Genomic DNA, 21,945 nt, shown 5'->3' on the forward strand with positions numbered 1-21,945 from the left:
ATAAATATCGATTCACACATACAGTATATATATATATATATATATATATATATACAGTATATATAAAAACATATATATAAACATCAAAAAGAAAAAAAATTGTCTAAAAATAAATACAATCACCATTAAGGGATGAGGCTTATTATCTACTGTCGATAGGCTTGTTATCTACTTTATAAGCTTAATGACACAGTCGTGTCATGATAATTGGAGGCGTACAGGTAGGCCTATGTGATTCAATGGATGAAATTTTTATTCTCATTCGTAAAAGTGTGCATAACTACCATAGTCGGCGCACTTCATGTGTAGTGGTTCACAACGTTTGTACCATTAGTATTCATTATCGGGGTCAAATGGTCAACCTGTTTGGTATAATGCACTACGGTACTGTTTATATAAAACTTACATAATTATTAATTGTATAATTACTATTACTACTATAGTATTGTTATTAATTTACTGATATTTCTTTTCTCCATAGATTATTTAATGCAAGAGCTGTCGCGGAATAGATTTCTCCAAAATTGTAACCATGACGATGTTTTCTTGGACATCAGGTTCTGTTTTCTTCATAATATTCAAACTTTTCCTTTGTACGTCGAAAGCTCAACATGATATAGTTTACGACCTGTATGAGGAAGAGCCCGACCTGTATATTGTAGGAAATCTTGTAGAAAATTTGGGACTTCAGCTCGGCTCTGGCGCCGCCTTCAGTATTTTAGGAGATCTTGATTCAGTTCCATTTGCTGTCAACAATGATGGTGAATTGTATACAACAGAGGTAATAGATCGAGAGGTTGGCAAATGTAGTGAATATCTCGACGACGACTGCCAATACAATTTGAGAATTTTGATCAAAGACGGCAGCAACATACAAGTGAAAAGGGTGTTGATTAGGCTTAACGACACTAATGATAACAATCCCATATTTTTCTATAACCAATATCAAATAGATGTTTCTGAATCCGTAGCAGTTGGTACAGAAATTCCAATGGAAAGCGCCGTGGATGAAGATGTCGGCGTGAACGACATTGATACCTACAGCCTCGACAGTACATATAATGGTATGTTCGGTGTTGTTGTGACAGATACTGTCGATGGGGCAAAGACTGTTCACCTCAAAATCAATCAAGCTCTTGATAGAGAGACCAGGGATCAGTATAATATAGTTCTCAGGGCGAGTGACAACGGAACTCCAAAAAGAGAAGGAACAACAGTTGTCGTTCTGAAAATCGTCGATTCTAATGACAACTCCCCGCAATTCACGGAACCCGAGTACAGGAAATCCGTGCCAGAGGATGTGCCTGTTGGATACGAAATCCTCAATCTACACGCAGAAGACACTGATGAAGGCGATAATGCACAAATTGAATATACATTTGGCAACAGTGTAACTTCTATTGTGAAAGAACATTTTGAAGTTGACCCAGATGATGGCGTGATACGCACAATAAAAAATCTAGACCACGAGAGAAACGACGTGTTTGTAATGATAATAGAAGCGAAGGATAAAGGTCAGAATTCCATTTCTGGATTTGCTACCGTTACCATAGATGTTACAGATGTGAACGACAATGCTCCTGTTCTTGAGGTTAGCTATTCAGCCGATATTGATCGGGAAGGCAACACCATACAGATACTAGAATCAATCAATGTGGGGACCTTTATTGGGCTTCTCTTGGCCTCTGATGCAGATAGTGGTGAGAATGGCCAATTTGATATCTCCTTTGATGGAACATATGGTCATTTTAACTTGATTGCAGACCCCTCTGCTCCCAAAGAGTTCGCTTTTACAGCAGGATCTGGAATAGACAGAGAGAAGATACCAGAGTATAACTTGACCATCATTGCGCAAGACAAAGGAAATGAGAACAATAGGAAAACCACTGTCCTTCAGATAAATATCATTGTGAACGACGTCAACGACTTCACACCCTACTTTACAAGTCCAGTAAACAGATTTGTAATGCCCGAACATAATGATCCTGGTTACCTTGTCGACACCGTGATTGCTTCAGACAATGATGAAGGATTGAATGCGGAGATCATTTATACACTTGAAAAAGCCGACGGTTACTTCCAGATAGATCCGTCAAGTGGAGAAATCACTGCCATACAGTCCATAGACAGAGAATCGTCTGCATCTCTATCGTTTTATGTTTCCGCTTGTGACAAGGGAACTCCACAGCTTTGCAATACAACGTCTGTCATAGTAGAGATTTTGGATAAGAATGACAAACAGCCGTATTTTCTTCAGCAAAAGTACAGCTTCGAAATTCAAGAGAACAAAGCTGCACAAACGTTGATTGGTCGAGTCACTGCAACGGACGAAGATGTAGGAGTGAATGGAGAATTGAGATACACTTTGTCAGGATCTAGCGACAATTTTATTATTAACAGTTCAACCGGAAAAATATATAGCAAAAGACCATTTGACCACGAGGAAAAGAAAATGTACAGGTTGACAGTAGTTGTAAGTGATGCTGGTATCCCGGCTAAAACTAATCAAGTTATTGTAGAAATTATCATCAAAGATATCAATGACAATGCTCCATTTATTGCTTTCCCAACACCAAACAATGACACATTTTTCATTCCTGCAACCGCACCGTCTGATTTTTGGATTATCAACGTCATTGCTTTTGATATTGATGATGGGCGGAATGGTTTAGTGGAATATTCAATTAAAGACGGCAATAAGAATGACGCATTTAAAATATTAAGTAACGGTACAGTTATGACAAAACGCGACCTTATTAAAGACTGGCAAGGTGTCTACGATTTGAAGATAAATGTTACCGACAAAGCGTTACAAAAGAAATCGAATGTGACAGATCTCACCATTGTGATTGCCAACAAGGAATTCAGTGAGCCTCTTCGGCTGTCTGAATTTTACAGACGTTTCAATCTAAGTGTTCAGTATTACCGAGATTTGTCGCGTAGCACAAACGATGAGGCTAACTGGCCTTACATTGTGGTTATCGCACTGGGTGGTGTTGCCTTCATCCTGTTCATCATATTCTGCGTATTGTTAGCAAGATGCCATAGGAAGGACAAGATGGAACACACCTACAAAGTGCCAAAGGAAGAGGAACTCTTCCAGGCGGGTAAGGTCTCTGTGGATGGCAAGAAAGATCCAAATAACCAGCTAGTATCGCCAGCACATGAAACGAACCCGGCACCTTATGCTCAATCCAAGAACATAATGAAATGGAAGATGCAGTCACCAGATGCAAGGCTTGGCAACAAGCAGATGATGACGTTTAGCAGCAACTCTGATTTGAATACTGGTAGTAACCCATCTCTGGCATCCACACGTAACACCCATGAAGCTGATGCAGAGGTAAGAATTCATAATAAATTTGTTTTCTTAGGGGAGAGGTTTGGGGTGAGAAGAAGATTCAATCATTACATTGAAGTGTAAAGTGCCAATCAAGAAATTATTGTCCGAGTGGGAAGTCTAATATAAACAACATAGGCATTATTAGAAATTAATTATTTTTGTTCCTCCTGGGATTGGGGAACCCTTTCGTCACCATTTGATCTGCAACTCTAATGAAACACAGCTTTAATGGAGTTATAAAGTTGGAGATGCAATACCAATTCCTATTGAGACTTGGCATTTAATGTAGCCTGGTTTTCATTTTAATTCCAATTTAAGATTTTTAAATTAGCTGCTCCGCTCTTATAAGTAAATGAAGTCCTATTTCATTCATTACTTTGCCTTGTGTATGATCTCAATATGAAGTGGCTTGACATTTCGAATGCGCAATATTGATGTGTAAATTAACACTCTTATGCACATACCACTAACAATAATGAACATTAAAACCCAGCACTGAGTGTCAGGTTGGCAATACTGAATAACAAGCTGGAAAGCTAATATCTTCAAAGCTTTGTCTAATTTGATGTGAATGAGAACAAATAAGAGATTTAATCTAGAGCAGTAAATGACAACATCACAAACATTTAAACCACAGTACTTCTCATTAATTGATGGCTGCTAAAACTTACTAAGAATGTTGAGCTAGGAAAATCTGAAACTAAAATTTGATATTAAAATTGTTCACTTTGTTTGGATATTTAAGAAAGCTATTATTAGCTTAGCATAAAATTATATTATATATACTGTAGTAATATATATAAATATAATTATATAGGCCTATATATGTGTATATATATAAATATATATATATATCTGAAAATTTAATTGATTTAATCAGTGTCTTGCTGAAAATTACTTATTTGAATTTTTTATTGATAAGGCCTAATTTATTTTAAAAATTAATATTTGAGGGTTATTCGGATTTTTTAAGACTAATATTTTAATGTAACTTTACTGTATACATGGGCGATACCTTAAAAATTTGTACCATGTAATGTTGTGATATGCTGTGAAAGGGTATTTCTTAACAGCCAATTACCACTGTATTTGTCTTCCAGCTATGTTTTCTTTGGCTAGGGTATTTCAAAAGCCCAAGTACCTGGGGATTTAGCCCACAAAGGAGTCCTCCTCCTCCATTCCTAAGCCTGACCCGAGTAAATAACTGTAGCAGAAATTGGAGAGAAAAAAAAAAACACAGCGTTCTATTATTTGAGTTTTAAAATAAAAACCGAACACCTTAAGGTAGAGCTGGATCTATATTCAGGAAAGTCAGGAATATTGTGGATTATTCAAATGAATTTGGACTGTCACGCTATTGAAACTACGAAAGGTGTATTGAATTTTCACAACTACCTGTTATTGTTAATGTTTAACTGGCTTAATTACATGAAATTAATTAAAACACAGAAAATAATTAAACGAAACACATATTTAATATTTGAAAATATTTGTTACTTTACTTCATACAGTCTACGGTCCAGAGGAGAGACTGTTATTTATAAGTACATTTAATATGGAAATAAGAGATATGAGCAGCCATGAAGCCCTGTCCAGACTATCAAATTTTATTTGACAAACATGTGACATGCCTAAATATGGTCATGATGACATCACATCATGACCATATATAGGCATATCATGACTATATATGGGCATACAAAAGTTTTTTGTCAAAGAAAACTTGATAATTTAGACAGAGCTTAAGAAATTAAACTCTGTGTGTGCTAATGGTACTTAGCTACAAGAGGTTTTGACCACCCTTAGTTTCTGATGCTATAAAAGTTGGTACAGATATTAATAACAGAACAAAAGAAACTGATATAATAATTTACCCTTGATACCAGTAATAATAACAATTGCTCTATAATAACTCAACACAATATATTTTGTTGGGAGCATATGGTGGTTTGTGGCTTGTACCAGTAATTGTCTTGTTGATGTTGAAAATTTCATTTGAAGAAGAATCACTCAGTAATGTAGTAATCACAAAAGATGGGAAATGGTTAGCCAGTGGTTGCGGTTTGGTGTGCAGTGTCCGATCAATACATAACAAGGAATCTTAACTGATCAATATAACTATTTTAATTGAAGACATGGCAAACAATCACACGTCTGAGGGTATTGCACTGTATATTAGTATAAAAGTAGAATCTGTTATTTACAGTACACTACATCAAGTTTCTGCATTTTAAACTGCAGCAAACATATTTGCTTCTGGTTAAATATATGCTATATACCCTCCTGCCATATTGCCTACTTTAAATTATGCACATTAAAATTTAGTAGGCCTATACTTAACTAAAATTTGAATATGGTAATTACACTTCTACCTTTTTTGTCTTCTAATTACTACCATAAAAAAGTGCAATAATTTGTCAATAAAAAAATAAACAAACAATAAGCAAATATTTATTTTGTTTCAGGAATTCTACGAAGCTGCCAAAACTAGTTATAAATATATTTAAATAATCTACTCTTAATTTAAAAAAAAATTATATTAAATAAAAAATGAATGCTGAATATTCAGACATATGCTCCTGAGACATCAAAATTTGTTTAATATACAAATCTTTACTAAAATAATTGCTGTCATTTTAAAAATAAGGCTAAGTACACAAACATGTATGTTGGAATTATATGTTAACGTCAAAACTTGTTACATCTGAATTTATTTAAATTAATTGCTGCCATTTAATATTAATACATTACAATGTTTTATAAATACTGCTAGGGCCATTAGCCATAAAAAAAATAATACTTAACAATAAAATCAACCATATTCTCTATTCACAGCAACTCGTAGTAAAACCCATTCATTTTTCAAAAGAGTTTTTACGCAGCTCAATAATTGCAAAAGAGTTTTTACGCAGCTCAATAATTGCATAAAACGAATTTGCATTTTACTCACTGTTCAACCTAGTTCCATTGTCCTGGCACGTCGGGAGGTCATATTATCCAATTCTGCTAAATTTAAGAAAAATAATAACTTGACATTGAAATTTTTCTCTGACCTGAAAAGTAAGTAATGGCGGGAGCTTGACAGCTTAAAGACTGCTTAAATTGCATTCCAAATCTCCATTGTTTTAAAAATTTAAGCTCTGAAATGTTAAATAAGTAAACATGTAATTTGTTAATGTAAGTAAAATATTAGCTTTACATAATTGAAATAAGAAAGTTTTTAATGATAATAATAATAATAATATAAATAACAATAATAATATCTTTGCCAACAACAGACACATAAATAATACTGTTTCTATATCATTTGAGTTAGACACTTAAATTGACTGTTAATCAATTTAAAGATTTTCGCAAGTTTGTAATTGTTTCAATCCTTGTGACATTGCACGTTCCACCAACACATACAAAGAGAATGATACATTTATCTACATTATTTATTTATTGACATTATTGATCCATGGGCCTATAAGATCCATGTTTACATGTATACTGTATATAGATTTTTACCTTGTTAGTTCTATTGTGTTCCTATGTTTCTTTTTAATGGTGCTTAAGAGACTGACGCATTTTGTTTTGGTAAAGATGGTTCCACAACATTGAAGTATTAAGATACCAGTTGAATGGATGAATAATTAATTCATCTATTGACTTCAGGATTACTGTCACAGTGGACACTAACAACAATTCAAAATTAGCCCTGTTAGATAAAAGATTACAACAGGCTCAACTTTAAATACATCAAAGTTCAAAAGTAGTGTAACGCCAATTTCTTTAAATCACCAGGCTACACCACCAATGAACTCTTTTCAACTTATTTGCCAGTATTATAATTCTATTCTAGAATAGACCTACAAATATTTTGAACTCAGAAAATTTTGATATTTTTATCCCATAAAATATCTATTTAACTCTTTTTGACAAAGTACAGAATACATTTTCAGGAGGACAGGTACAGCAGGTCTTTGAATTATAATAATCAGAAATCTTGCACTATAGGATATTATTTGTTTGAAGTACAATAAACATAAAATAACCCTTAAAAATTAAATAAAAATATTTAATTGCATATTTAAATGAATTAAAAAAAATGTTTTCTTTTATGGAGAAGGGAAACATTTTCGAAGAAATATTATACAATTATAGTACATGAATTTTGTTGATACTATCAAAAAAGTTCTTAAATTCTAATAAGAAACATATAGTACCAAATCAAAATTAGTTTTTAGCATATTTATAAATATTTTAACTAAAAGCAATAACAAAGATGTTGCTGTTCTAATTCTCAATTATACAGTATAATATCTTATACAAAGCAAGGTTTTCAATCATGGCATTTGTATTGTTTGTAATACAAACAATATATTTTACAGAATATTTTTATTCTAAATAACCAGATATTTAAATGTTTTTTATATTAAAAAAAAAGAGCTAAAATGAACTACATTAAACTGGACAGTGTTCCAGATCTGCTTCAATGAGTTTTGCAGGATTATCTTCGTTGAGGGTGCTAAAATTAATTACGAAACAGTGCTGAAATGACCCCGTCTGGAATTGTTCAATCAAAAGACTGTTCAAGAGTGATTGCGGATAAGGTGTTCAGGCCTAGCAGAAATACCGATTGGATTTGCTTTGCCAATTTGCTGTTCATAAAGATTCCATCAATATGCCATTGGATTGAAATTAACACTTCCAAAATTTAGTTTCTAATTATAAACCAATATTTATATATGGATAATCATAATGATAAATGTGGTAAAAATATATATATAAGGATACAGTTTGTCTACTTGAGGATATTTTTTAGAAATCTGTTTTGGATGCAAAAGTAACTGTACGGAAATGCGAGTTTGGCCTTTGCAGTAATTAAAATCTCATGAATATAATTAGTAATAATTAGTGATAATTATCTCAGATTTAATTACATACTCACGATACCAGAACAGTAATATTCAGTTTTAATTTGTTCCTAATCAACTGCCTAATTAACTTGCATTATAGACTTAATCACTGGTTACAAAATTAGCATTTAAACAAGTTGGATGGTAATTATGTGAGTAGGTTTTTTCTCATCAATTCAAGATTCAAATTCTTTATTATACTTACGGATATTTATTTAAGTACCACATTTAGTCATTATTAATGAAATTGCAGCAGTAGAAAATGGAAAAAAAACTATTAAAACATTTCAAAAATTTACTACCTGTTCTCACACTAATGATATGGATAAAAATGCCACATATAAGTGTTTTTAAAGTGACAATCTTTGAAAAAATTTGTTAACAAAAGAAAAAAATTATAACTTTACCATTACACAGTGACATTTTATATAGACCCTTGTATTACTGCAATAGTAGAATAAAAAAAAATTGAATTATACTATTATAACTTTGCTACCAGTATTAACCAACAATGAAACGATTTCATCTGTCAATAAAAAAACCTTTTGACTAATTACTTTTATGAATAACCAAATTAGACAAATTGGCAAAGAGCACCAAATTTGAATTTATACAGTTGAAAACGAAATTTCGTAGTCTGAGATCGTCTGCTGAATTAACAGCCAATCTTTAAATATGTGCCTAGAATTCTGAAATAGAACTCATACATACTAATTTGTTTTAAAACACATCCCCATGGGATTTTATGCATATCTCTAATTACTTCTCCATCTAGGATTCTGCTTATTTGGTTTTGGTTCGCGGTTCTTCTTAATACTACATTTACAAACATGTATTGGGATTTACTGGTGTGTATAGTAATCCAATTTTAACTACAAAATCCATAACAAACTATGATCAAACATTAATGATATGTTTATTTCTTCATTTATTTGTACTCAAAGTAAGGAAAAAAGTAACTAAATTATTAAGCAGACAAAAAAAATTATTACTTGGAATGAGCATTAGGGTAATATACACTATACATATTTCTTGAGCAACGAAAGTGTAGGCCTATGTTGTTTTAGATTATTATTATTATTATTATTATTATTATTATTATTATTATTATTATTATTGTTATTATTATTAATTAAGGGGTAGGAAAATATAATAAATTATAATGTGAAAGTACTGTTCAAATGGCAATGATGATTGTTAGTCATTGTCCAATATGCGAGTATGGTTATGTATAATTTTCCGTTAGATGCGCAGGCGCAATTATCTAACAATCGTTAAATAATCACTGATCATTGCGGCCGAAATCAAAGTCGAATCACAATTGTGAGAAAATTATGTTATTGTTGGAAGTTATTTAGAAATGAAAATCAACAAAGCCGTGTTGATGACAGACACAAATGTGAGAAAATTCACTTATGCTTGTTATTGCTAATTGCGTTATGACAACTCAATCGGACATTATTGATCCTTCCACCCTTTTTACAATACTTTTTCCTGCCGATCCAACTTCCACTTAACGTATGAAATGCATTCACTGGGTCGGAGTTAATTTGTTCAATGATCTGACACCTTTGGTGCATAGAAATTTATCTCTGTTAGTTGTGTCTTCATGGGTTGCCCACCATCTAATGATCTTGCAATTAAAATCAATTCATAGATGCTTTGTTTTCGCAAAAAAATAAAATTTTGTTCACACTCTTAATGAAAATTGACAAAATTACTGGAAAATCTTCTTTGTATTGGATACTTAACATTTAGCTTGGTGTAAATTACGCTTGGTCCCTGTCATTTAAACTAATGTGCTAATCTATGTTTTGATTGTTGGCGCCAAAACAAAGACTTCGTTGTCAGGATTAATTACTCTGCTGATATACATGAAAGAGAAGTTATTTTTTTTCAGACATAACTTTGATTTTTCCAACAATCTTTTGAAGACCACTTCTTGATTTGCAAGTTAATTAAGAGTGATTCAATTTCAACCTAGAACAGAAATTTGGTTTCAGTTTTCGCAAAATTGACATTTTCTTTTGTGCTATGTACAAGATCATTTTTTTGTTAGCTTTTAAATCCATCCTGCCCATCAGCTACAATTTCACACACAACAACCAAAGAACTGCCAACCATTTAAGTGTGAAATCACTTTTTTGTTACGTTTAATCCCATATTTGGCAATTACCAGTAAACCATGAAAAAGAACCTTTGAATCACTTTTGAGTTTACTCAAGTTAATTATAAACTGCTTGAATGACTTTGGCTTTGTGGTATCTCCAACTAAAATACACAATAATAAAACCAAAATTCTAGACCTTAAGGGTAAAGGCTTAAGTAAAGAACTTTATATTTTACTTTAAAGCACAAAATAATTAATTTTCTACCATTTCTTCCCAATCGTATGAACAAATTTTATAATCCTTTTATTGTCAGATGCATAAAAGGGGATTTCACTTTGGTTCCGTTTTAAAGTATAATACTCCAAGCACAGATGTTGACGAAGCTTATTTTTCCTAGCTTTACTTAAAGTTCTGTTGCATTGGTAAAAAATGATACAATGTTCATAAAATCCAGGCATAAGAAACCAAGTGGGTTCTATATATAGAACAGAGCATTACATCCAATGATTTGTGGGTTAAGGTATATTGTGTAATTAGATTGGTGAATCCCAAAGGCCTAATAAAACTGGTTCATTAAAGGTTCTCATATACATAAGGGAATAATGACAGCAATGGTGAGATGGATTCGTCCGAGCGCTGCCTTACATTACAATATCTCATTGATGTGACCGAGAAGTGCAGTAAACAAACTGTACAAATAATCAACCCTGGTTGAATTGTTGCGCCGTGTTAGTAGACTCGATTAACTAAACTAACATTGACGAATTTAAAGAAACTTCAAAGTAGTGATAATGTAATAGAATCTCCCACTGTGTTTGTTTGGAAAACTGAGGCAAATAGATTGATAATCGAAGCGGCTACTAGTATTCAGATTATTAACCGAGTTTATAGAAATTTTATCCAAGCAACACACCATTTACATTCAACATCATATTATATTGCGTTTGGTTTAATGTGGTTTGTTGCCGCTTTCCATCTCTGTAGAATCCAAAAAATATCGATTGGATTAAAAATTGATTGACAACATAGAGCATATGAAAAATCACCAGCTGAACGTGTTACTGCCCCAGGAGTATGTAAACAGGTACTTGAGATATTGACGTTCTCACAAAACCTATTGCATATAGATTGAGTAATGCCCTACCCTGGGGAAAACGACTGTCACTATATTTGCTTATCATCTTTCAGGACCTTTTCTTAATCTATCATTTCCTGCTTACCAGTGAATAAGGATTAAACAACGCCCCTAGGCTCAAATAGCTTTTCTTTTAAAGTTTCCTAATAAAAGCGATATATCTGTATATTTGTTGTACCAATGTTCTTCACACAAGTTCAACTTTGATCACAGTCGTTTTTAGATCCAGCACTGACATAATTTTTCTCCAAGTAATAGTGTAAGGAGGAGAGATTCGAAACCCATGTAAAATGCACAAGTTACTATGATAAAGTATAAAAATAGCATAAATTTGACATGGTTAATATTAGTAACAGGAAAAAACTGATAGCTTGTTGCTATTTGCATTATGTAGTTATATAATAAAACTGATATTTCTACTGGTTCCTGTATTTTTAGAAACACACTTGATAATGATATTTCTATTGAAACATGTATTTCAGATGTCGGCCTAGTTGTTACTAATATTTATGCTATTCCTTTCCTCTTTTGTTTCATGTTGCAGCCTACATATCATTTGCTCTACATTTTCATGTCTTATGTACATATAATCTGCTGAAAATAAATCATTTATGGTATGTTGTATCTAGAACAAGTACGAAAATTTCCTTTGTTTTGGTGATAAGAATCTCCAACTTTAATTTAGATTATGATTCAAGGAGATACCAACAACGTAATATAACATACACATTCCCTTGTGCGTTGAGTCATAGTCGTCATCGCACAGTACATATGTAATTAAAGTAACTACATCTAAAGTCCATTTACGCCGGAGAAAATATCCTCAAAAGACGGCTAACTGCAATGCTCCATAAAATGTTATCTATTCTGTATGCAAATGGGCGTACTTTTTACAGCTCTCAAAGGATTTGCTGGCTCTCAAAAACACCGACAATCTTAGAATTTTCGCATTGGAATTAGGTGTGAGCATAATTTAGTGAGCAGTTGAGGAGTATTAATGATATCATACTGTACATCAACTTATTCAGGTTGAACTTTATGAAGACTGGCTTAAAGCTTACGACTCGTTTAAGCCACCAGAAGCATGTTGGGATATTGTTATCAATTAAGTTCAGGAAGGTTTCTTAGATTGCATATTCTAAAAGGGTGCTCAGAATCAGTTTATTGCATTAACGTGCCTAAATTTGTCAAAATTTACTAGTTATGGTGTGTTTTATGCTATTATTAAATGTTTGTACAATCCGTGTCATGTAGCGACATTGCTTATTTTTTCCCAGAAATGTTGAAATATCGCTTGTCTGATGGAAGTACTGTAACTATTCAAAAACGTATTAGTTTCTCATATAGCTATTAGTATTAAAATAAACAATGGGTATTTTATTTTAATATTTAATCCATTAAAAAAAATTCAAGATTTAGGGCTAGTATTTTAGTATTCAAAACATGACATAGTTACAAACATTTCATATTTTTGTGGTCAAATCATGACTTGGATAAAAAAAATGACATTTGATAAAATGCAACAATTGTACCACCATTGTTTGACAAATTACCCACGCAAGTTGGAAATGATTTTACATTCCCCTGAAATTAATTTTAATCAGAAGACTTAGTGGTAGTGTTGTATTTAAAATGAAGTGTTGAATGGCTAATTCTGAAAACATGGGGGGGCCCGATAGATAAACAACTCTAACAGTGAAATAATACAGCCACTGCACGTAATTATGTTTTTATGCCTGCTGAAATTGGAATACTTGCCAGTAGAAATTATGTCTTCACGGAAGTCATTATAATGATGTAGGACTTGTGTGGCGAAGTAGACTTGAAGAATCTAAAAATGAATACAGATAAGTACACGTGAACAAAACAGGATTTAGCATCATCTTTTACCTAATAGTGAGGGAGATGCCCCATAAAAATAATTAAGGTCTGTATGTGTTACTGTACAATAAAAATAAAAATTAATTGGCAAATCTTATGAAATAAAAATAAATTATTACATCCAACCTAGATAGTCGGACTATATTGGAATCAAACATGTGCAAAATTATATTTTTTTTTATTCTTTAGTTATTATTTATTTATTTATTTGACTTCACACAGGCAAAAATACAATAAAATATCAATGAAATAAAAGATTGCCGGTTGACGGGAAAAGGCCAACAGGTGAACAAATCACACCTCTGATAGCGGCCGATCCCGAATTGCACAGCCCAAGATTTGAAATTTCTAGTTCCCTGCTGCACACATTAGTATTGTTACTTGTCAACTATATCTTGACTTTGGTGAAACCATAAGTATCACACAGTGGTAGAAATGCCTCTAGACATCCACAAAAATCACAACTATTGCGTATCATTTCTATCAAATTTCAAAATTAAATTCCCAATGCCAGTTTTAATTTAAGTTGGCCAGAAGCGGGGTTGATCCTGTGTGGTCTACTGCGACAATTTGTACTTGCTTGCTTCCATTGAAGAATATTGTGTGAAGCTGGAAAACACAATATTTATAATTCATGGACAAATTTGACAAATTATATTTAAGGAATGAATTGACATAATTTTTCTATAAATTTATGAAAAAAATTAAGGGAAAAAGTAAATAAGCTGATTCACCTAAAATTATAACTGTTTTCATTGCTCAACATAAAAGAATTGTTATTATATTAATGACTTTATCTTATATATTATGGATATATAACAATAATTATTGGGGTGTTCAATATCATTATAGGTTATCTATGCAGAATCTGTTATAATAAATGGAATACCAAATGCATGTACAGCATGACCTAAACAGTAAAAATATATCCTTTATACAGTGGTGTTTAATGTTACATACAACTAAACGGATGACAACAAAAAGCTATTCGTATAGTATAGGAATATGGATTATTCGGTATCCCATTAGTTATGCCTTAATGGCCGCAAACCTGTCTGATGGAGATGTGTTGGCTTTGCATGTGTCATACAATACTGCCCATAGAGGCAACAGAATTATGTGGCATAAATATGGTGGTACTATAGATGACAAGTTAAAAAAAAAACCCCTTCAAAACATTTTCAAATTAAATATATTTTATTATTTATATCGCTGCATTAGAATACTGCGTGAATGTGAATTCACACTTGTTGTGTTTCGTAGCATAAATAGATAAAATTTTTGAGTAATGGTTTGTATATTGTGTTTGTCTTCAACAATTGTTATGTCCACGATATTATATTCACATTCAGTTTGCTATGAACATTGAATTTAGAAAATTTTATTGCAGTTTAGTAATGAAGTTTATGAAGTCTTGTTCAGACATAAGATATAATCATTTTCATTAGTCGATATAAATAACGTAAGATATAATCATTTTCATTAGTCGATGTAAATGCATTGTATATTACTGTAACCAATACCATTCTATATTATATTAAAAAATCACAAAACCCTGGCAACACTATAACTAGCTTACATCCATGGCAGTAAAATACATCATTAATATCATGTAAATTCTTACATATTTCTTGATCAATATTGTACTTTGCTGTGACTATTTATATTTGTTATGTGTAATAACAAAGACGGTTCATTAAGCCAACCTTAATGGAGCTCAGAATGGCTTCATTTCAGTAATCAAATTGTTCTCCCAGCTTAACGAGTTATTAAAGAAAACAGTTCAATAGTTTCATATATATTTTAAGAACATTTTAGAGTATGAGCATTACATACTAGCAGACAACGAGTTTATATATAGTAACAAAAATCATAATCATTAAAAAAATGAATTTAAATGTTAATTAATTTTTTTACAACAAAGTTAAAAATATATGCTTTTAGACTTCATAAATAAAATAAAATGATAATTTGTGTTTATTTAAAGAAAATTATAATACAAAATAATGAAAAATGGATTTCTTAGCTTGCTTTGAATAAAGAGATTTTATATGCATTGTTCCTTTTTAGGGTAGTTTTATCCGCTTTGTCTGTTTTTGTAATAATTTGTTATTAGGAAGTGATTAGCGTTATGCGGCTAGGAAAAATGTTGTCCTAGAGAGCCAATGAAAATGCTTGTTTTATCTTATCAGGAGTGGAATGAACTCCTTTTGATTTGTTTTTTTGTAGTGCGGTATAAATGACCACCTGTACTTTTAATATCTATTTGGATTCCACGATGAAAATTAAAGGAAATATATTCAGTACAGACCATTTTGCAATCAGTAATATTAATACAGTGACAATGCATTATGTCTAGAAAAAAATGTGCATTATTGAAGTGTTCTACGTCTATTTGAAATTACAATTTTATGAAAAGATTAAATTCTTTAGTACCCAGAGAAGCCATTTTATGGATTAAAATTTTGATACAGTACCGTCCATGAAATTTTGTTCTTAGATTTACAAGCAAAATCAAAATGGTTTGAAGTTGTGATACCATAAAGTGACTGATTATGAGGATGGTGATGATGATAGCAATAAAGTTAATAATTTATGTATGTGTCAGGCTCACTCAGTTATAGGATTAGGCATAGCACAAAATATATTTGTAAGTACTAAATAAAATAAATATTAAGCAAATCAGTACATCTAAAAAGAAACATTTCAAGCATTTTTAACAACTGATCAAATAATAATAAAAATAATATTAATTAAATAATAAAATATATAAAATTAAAGAGAATCTATGATACAAACACCCCAACAACTTTCAAATAGAATAAAATTTACTGATGGTTAATTATTTTTGAAATGTGTTTATATTTCAGGTACAGAGGCTTTTGTATAAATTAAAAATAAATGATACAGACAGCATGAGTAGTAACTCCGAAATGGACCCGAGCAGCGACAGTGGACACGGTGACAGCGAACATGATGCTTACTCGAGACACGATGTTGGCCGTAACCACCCAAGAAATGCGTTGAAAAGTAAGTCAATTATCCAGCGCTCGTATTCAATTGTAACTGTTTCTAAATCATCTGTTAAAGAACAGATCTCGTTACAGCCGAGCAGGCAAGTCTGTCTCTTGTTAAGCCTATCATGTGATACAATTACAACCAAATATTGCTCTCTCTGTAACTGAAGCCCTCTAACTCAACTGCACTAGTGATTTGATGACCTTTATAGCGCACGCACACAAACAAAATTTCAATTGCTCTTCTGCGAGGATATATCATCTAAAATATCGCATGATCACTGTGTTAGCCTGCGTTAGCTACTCAATTGGCTGTCTCCAAGTGACCCACTTCCCAAAGATACTGCCCATAAATTTCAAAATATATATTGGTGTCATTTTCAAAATAATATCAGTATAGATGTTCAGCCGGTAAAAAAATAAGTAATGGTATATCCATTGCTATCGCCGAATATGTAATTAAAAAATCAATGACCAGATCTTATCACCAGAAGCTCTTAAGCATGGTTTGCTCGTAAAATGTGAGAAGTTTATCAATTTTTTCCCTTGTCAGCAGGTAGAAATATTTTTATGGTTACAACCTGTTGCCAAGGAAATGATGAATTCTGTAAGATTTTGAAAATAATCGAAGTTTATGTAAAATCGATCTTCTCACATTCCTACGTCAAACTAGTTAATTTAATTCATTTTATGTTTGACTGTATCTACAAGTGTTTTTTTGGCTGAAATTAGTCGTCCTTGTGTTTTCGCTGATTTAGCTTTCATTTTCTGTGATCGATCATAGTTTGCTAAAGGTTTTGAAAAAAAAAAATTCCCGGTTGAAACGTCACGTGTAAAGCCAATTCTTTTTTCCTTCTTCCTTGCTCCGATGCTTGTATAGACTACTTTGTGTTAAGACAATAAACTACAGGAGGTAAGTACTAATATAGACCCCCTCGGTGTTAGCCCTATGTAACTGCTATGTTGTGGCTTTACAGGTGCTATACATATTTACTGTATCACTTCATCAACATTCACTATTATTCACTATTTTCCCCAAAACGCAAGAAGTTCCAGAAGTCAACATAGAAATGGTTCACCGTAGATTATGTTCTTATTCACATTTAGCGCACGAAAAATAGTTTTTCACACAAAATATACAAACACACACCAAAGCGCATGATTTGTATAATAATGCTTCAAAGTTTACCGTAGATACTGGCCATATTGATGTTAGATGATTGGATGTTCTCGAAAAATTGATTTTTTTTTTTTGCTATTGTTTTAAAGTAAAGGAAAAAAAAAATGCGCTGCTCTGGCATGGCTTACGTACGTGTATAAAAAATGGCAGTTAAGTGAGTTTAAGTCAACAATCCGTTCACAAAGCACCTGTGGCACTGGTCAATTATGTGTAATGCATGAGGGTCATCATGGATGATTTTGTACATTATGTATCTAACATGGTCATTATACTTGTGGTCATCATTGTTGATATTTATATAACCAATAAATAGTGTTATTCCTTTTAAATTTTTGTTAACAAACTATTTATTATTCATATTTTCTTTGTTTATACAGACAGAAGTACATACATGGCCAGTCCGCACTGCACGCCGGACTGCAAAGTTTACGGACATTCTGATCTATGTTGGATGCCGGATCCTAACCAGGATCCCATCTTACTCACAAAGCAACGCCAAAATGCAACTAATTATCACGGCGGAAACACTAGACCAAGTCCCATCACGAACAGTTACCTATCAACATTTGATCCGGGTGAAAATGTGCATAAGGCAGCATCGTGTCCGCAGATAGTCACTGCGACGGGACTCGCGGCTGTGTCAGGAACTCGGAGTATAGAAGACCCTGACCATGGGCGTGTCAAGTCTCCAGGAGCACAGCCTTTGACCCCTATTCGTGAAGATCCACATGAAAATAGTGATTTAGATTTGAAAAACTCAGGAACAATTGATGGAAAAGTTACATTCCATCGCGAGAGGGGTAATCACGCCCCTGCCTCAAAAAACTATGACAATTTTCCAGGTCGCAGTAGTAGTTGTTCTGTCCTACCGCAGACGTCTCCGTCGGTAGGACTTTTACGAAACGACTCAGGAGTGATTACATCTAGAGGAAATAGCTCGGACAATTTAGCTTGCTCTGCGATTAACGGAGATCCCGATGATATATGTTCATATTCAACTGTTCCCGGGAGACACAGAATGGATCCAATGTATGACCCTGAAAAGTTGACCCCAACATCAGAAAAATTTTTCTCAGAGTGGGTTTGATTGCAATGTTTTTTGAAGAAAAAGGACTTCATTTTGCTTCATATTTTCAGCAAGTTATATGGCATATCATGATTCATTTTACTGGTTATAGAATATAACATTGAGTCACTTTGTAATGATTCATACGGCATGCTATTTCATTAATGTGCTATTTCACAGATCTTTCAATTATGAATTGATTACTTTATGTATAATTTTATTTTTAATTTCAAGTTTTTAAAAATATTGTCAAAATGACTATCGGATTGTAATAATAATATTGCTTACTTTTGTAAGAAAACTTCATGAAAATTGCTGCTTTATAATATGTAGGACCACGGTAGGACATATGTCTATTTAATAGTGTCACTCACCATCAGGTGCTAAATACTGTAAAAATTTAGGAATATATTGATATTGCACCAAGCGGAAATAGGGTCGTTTCAGAAACTACCCTTTACACCTCCTTTCATACAATATCTATAGTCTTTAGACATTATTCATTCCTCAACTTTTTGAGATAATATATATGTATATTGTACCTATTTAACTGACCATAAAGGAGGTGGGGATGTGGGGAGGGGGGAAGGTGAGGGAATAACCAAATTTGTAAATTTATGAGAAAATTTTCAGTTCATTATTCTCAATTATCTCACTGAAAAGTTGACAATGAACCAAATTGAATCAACTTGTTCTGGCAAATTCTTCATTCTTAAGACAACAAAGAACTCTTGTTTGCTATTTTCATATATAATATTTCATGTTTGACTGCACAAATGGTAATTACCTGTGTTTACATAATTATGCAACAGGTTTGCCAAAATATTCTATCCAATTGTAGAATAATGTTTATATTTGAAAAAAACAGACTGAGGAGTCTTGAAATACAATTGGTTAAATTCGAATAATTGTAATTATTTATTGTCCAACGATGCAAAGATAGATTTTGTGTTCGTTTATTGATCTGTAATTATAATTCTTTCAGATTTAAGTGCTTGAAATTTCCTTCACTTGATGGAGATGTTTGGTGCTAAGGTTGCCTTTGAAAATATTTAATGTTTCGACAAATTTAGCGCATTTGAATTGTATTTGAAAGAACAATATCATAGTCATTGCCTGGGTTATTTCCATCTATGAAAATGGGTTTGAAACCAATGTAACTGAAGCACTGTAACTATTAAACAAATAACGAGTATTCAGTTAGTTCGATGGTACTTTTTATCAATGATAGGAAGTAAAGTTATTAAAAATATTAATATAAAATATCATCAGTTTTCTTTGAAAGAGCACAAACCAATCTCATTCAAGTTTAACTTGTTGGAACAATATTATATTCATTGATCGGTATAACTAGAAGCAAACAATAAATAGAAAGAACATTAAATGTTGTTTTAAATATTTTTGGTTGAATTCTAGAATATTTGTTTAATGAATCTTTTGCCTGGATTTAATATCACAGAACAAAACAACCGAACAAAGTATTTTTCTATATTATAATTTCATGATTAGGAGCAGGGCCTCCTCAGTTTAATTTTCTGTTTATCATTTTTTTTAAAAGATATATAATTTTACAATGAGCTTACACGACAATGGTAGCTGCAGTGATTGTGATTTAAGCCCTCTACCATATGGTCGAGGTTCGAATCCTAAAACAGTCATTCATTTTGATTAAGTATTTTATTTGCATTTTGTCTTTCTACACCCAGACGTTGGGGTACATAGTAGGTTGCAAATGTTCTTACTAATCTAGCTGGATATGCATACATGGTTTGGCCTACAAATACTCCCGCTGGATACCATAATACACCCCAGGGATACCATAATACACCCCAGGGATACCATAATACACCCCAGGGATACCATAATACACCCCAGGGATACTCCCCAGGGATGCACATATATTCCACATGGTTAAGTGTAATGATTGCTATTGTGAGACAATGTAGAAATGTTATATAAATAAATACAATACACTGCACTTTACAAGTTGTGCTAATACTATATTGACACTATTTTCATTATGTGAGGTACATTCTTTTCAACTAATGCCAAATTAAACAAACACTTTTTCAACAAGATTATAAATTTACACATAAATAAAAAAACAAAATAAACTTTTGAATGTATTTCTTGATGTTTTTGTATATTTTGTAATAAAAATAATTTATACATATTATTTTGGCTTATTGCTATCTTTTATTGATATTTTTAGTGGTTTTTATTTTTCACCCAAATGCTGCCAAGCATTTTAATTTATATCACAAATTTAAAATGACAATTTCCTACTCAGCTTTCTAAATGCTATATATATTGAAAAGGAAATAATGGGTGGGATTTCAAAGCATGACAATAATACACCAATTATGCATCTAGATTTATTGCATCAATTAAAACATTGCAATAATGATGAAACTAGCCTAGAACAGCCAGCCCACTAAAATGTAATTTCATTACTTTATAATCAAAGACCTTTGGGTAAATCTAAACAAACCAACAGTTTGTATACCCTCTGTTTTTTTCTTTTTCCTCTCAATCATTATTTAAAATAAATGTGTGCTATGCAAAAATTATTTACAACTTAAGTTTGGCCTAATAATTACCACAATATGGACTATATATGAGCAACCACACAATAAACCATAAGCTACAATTTCACGAATAGACTGAAATATTTAAAAGCCAGGCATTTGCTATAACAAAAAATTGTTTGTCAGACAAAATATGTTTGATCAAACTTTAATACAATATTTGAGAATTATATTTCCATGCATCATACTTGGCTATTGTACAACTATGCTGATCTCAGACATGTCTAACCAAACAAATTGTGCTTTCCGAGTCTGTTGTAAAATGTTGTACTTCATCAGTGTGTTCTGCTTCATTTGACAGACAAGGATCTGGAAGTCTATACTTGGATTTAGTATCATACATTATATTAAGTGTGTGCGTTATTGCCGTATTCACACTTGTTGAAACTGTAATATAATGCTTTAGCCTCAACTCCAGTAATAATGTATTTCGCTACGGCATTGGTACCCAAGCTATAAAAATTACATTTCTCCTTTCAAGCAATATTACCGGATTTGTTTATTTCGAATTCAGTTTTATAACATGTGTTAATGGTTGATATTTCCTTTTTGAAAATCCTGTAGATTTTTAGTAGTGTTTCTATCTGGTATTTCGTTTTCACAAACTTCGTGTATGCCACAGTTGTTTTGATTTATCTGTATGTGTGTTACTATGGAAAATCTTTATAATAGCGTTGAAGTTTTATTATAACAGACATGTGAGGTTTTACATCATATATATAA

At 32.2% G+C, this 21,945-nt stretch overlaps 1 protein-coding gene across 2 annotated transcripts in view; it reads left to right on the plus strand.

Moving 5' to 3' along the window:
- The window catches only part of LOC117108167 (protocadherin 18-like), a 31,220-nt gene extending 10,413 nt beyond the window's left edge, over nt 1-20,807 (plus strand). Inside the window, exons 2-5 of one of the 2 annotated variants that reach the window (XM_033250126.1) lie at nt 482-3,343; nt 16,242-16,401; nt 17,269-17,301; nt 17,946-18,082. In XM_033250126.1, coding sequence (XP_033106017.1) covers nt 533-3,343; nt 16,242-16,401; nt 17,269-17,291 — 2,994 coding nt within the window. In that variant the 5' untranslated portion in view covers nt 482-532 and the 3' untranslated portion in view covers nt 17,292-17,301; nt 17,946-18,082. Of the gene's footprint in view, nt 1-481; nt 3,344-16,241; nt 16,402-17,268; nt 17,302-17,945 lie in introns of both variants that reach the window. The other variant, XM_033250125.1, reaches the window with a different exon arrangement.
- Nucleotides 20,808-21,945: the final 1,138 nt, after the last annotated feature.

The sequence above is a fragment of the Anneissia japonica genome, unplaced genomic scaffold (assembly GCF_011630105.1).
Source record: "Anneissia japonica isolate Jap-2015-1 unplaced genomic scaffold, ASM1163010v1 scaffold288284_len1145801_cov181, whole genome shotgun sequence".
Classification (NCBI taxonomy): domain Eukaryota; kingdom Metazoa; phylum Echinodermata; class Crinoidea; order Comatulida; family Comatulidae; genus Anneissia; species Anneissia japonica.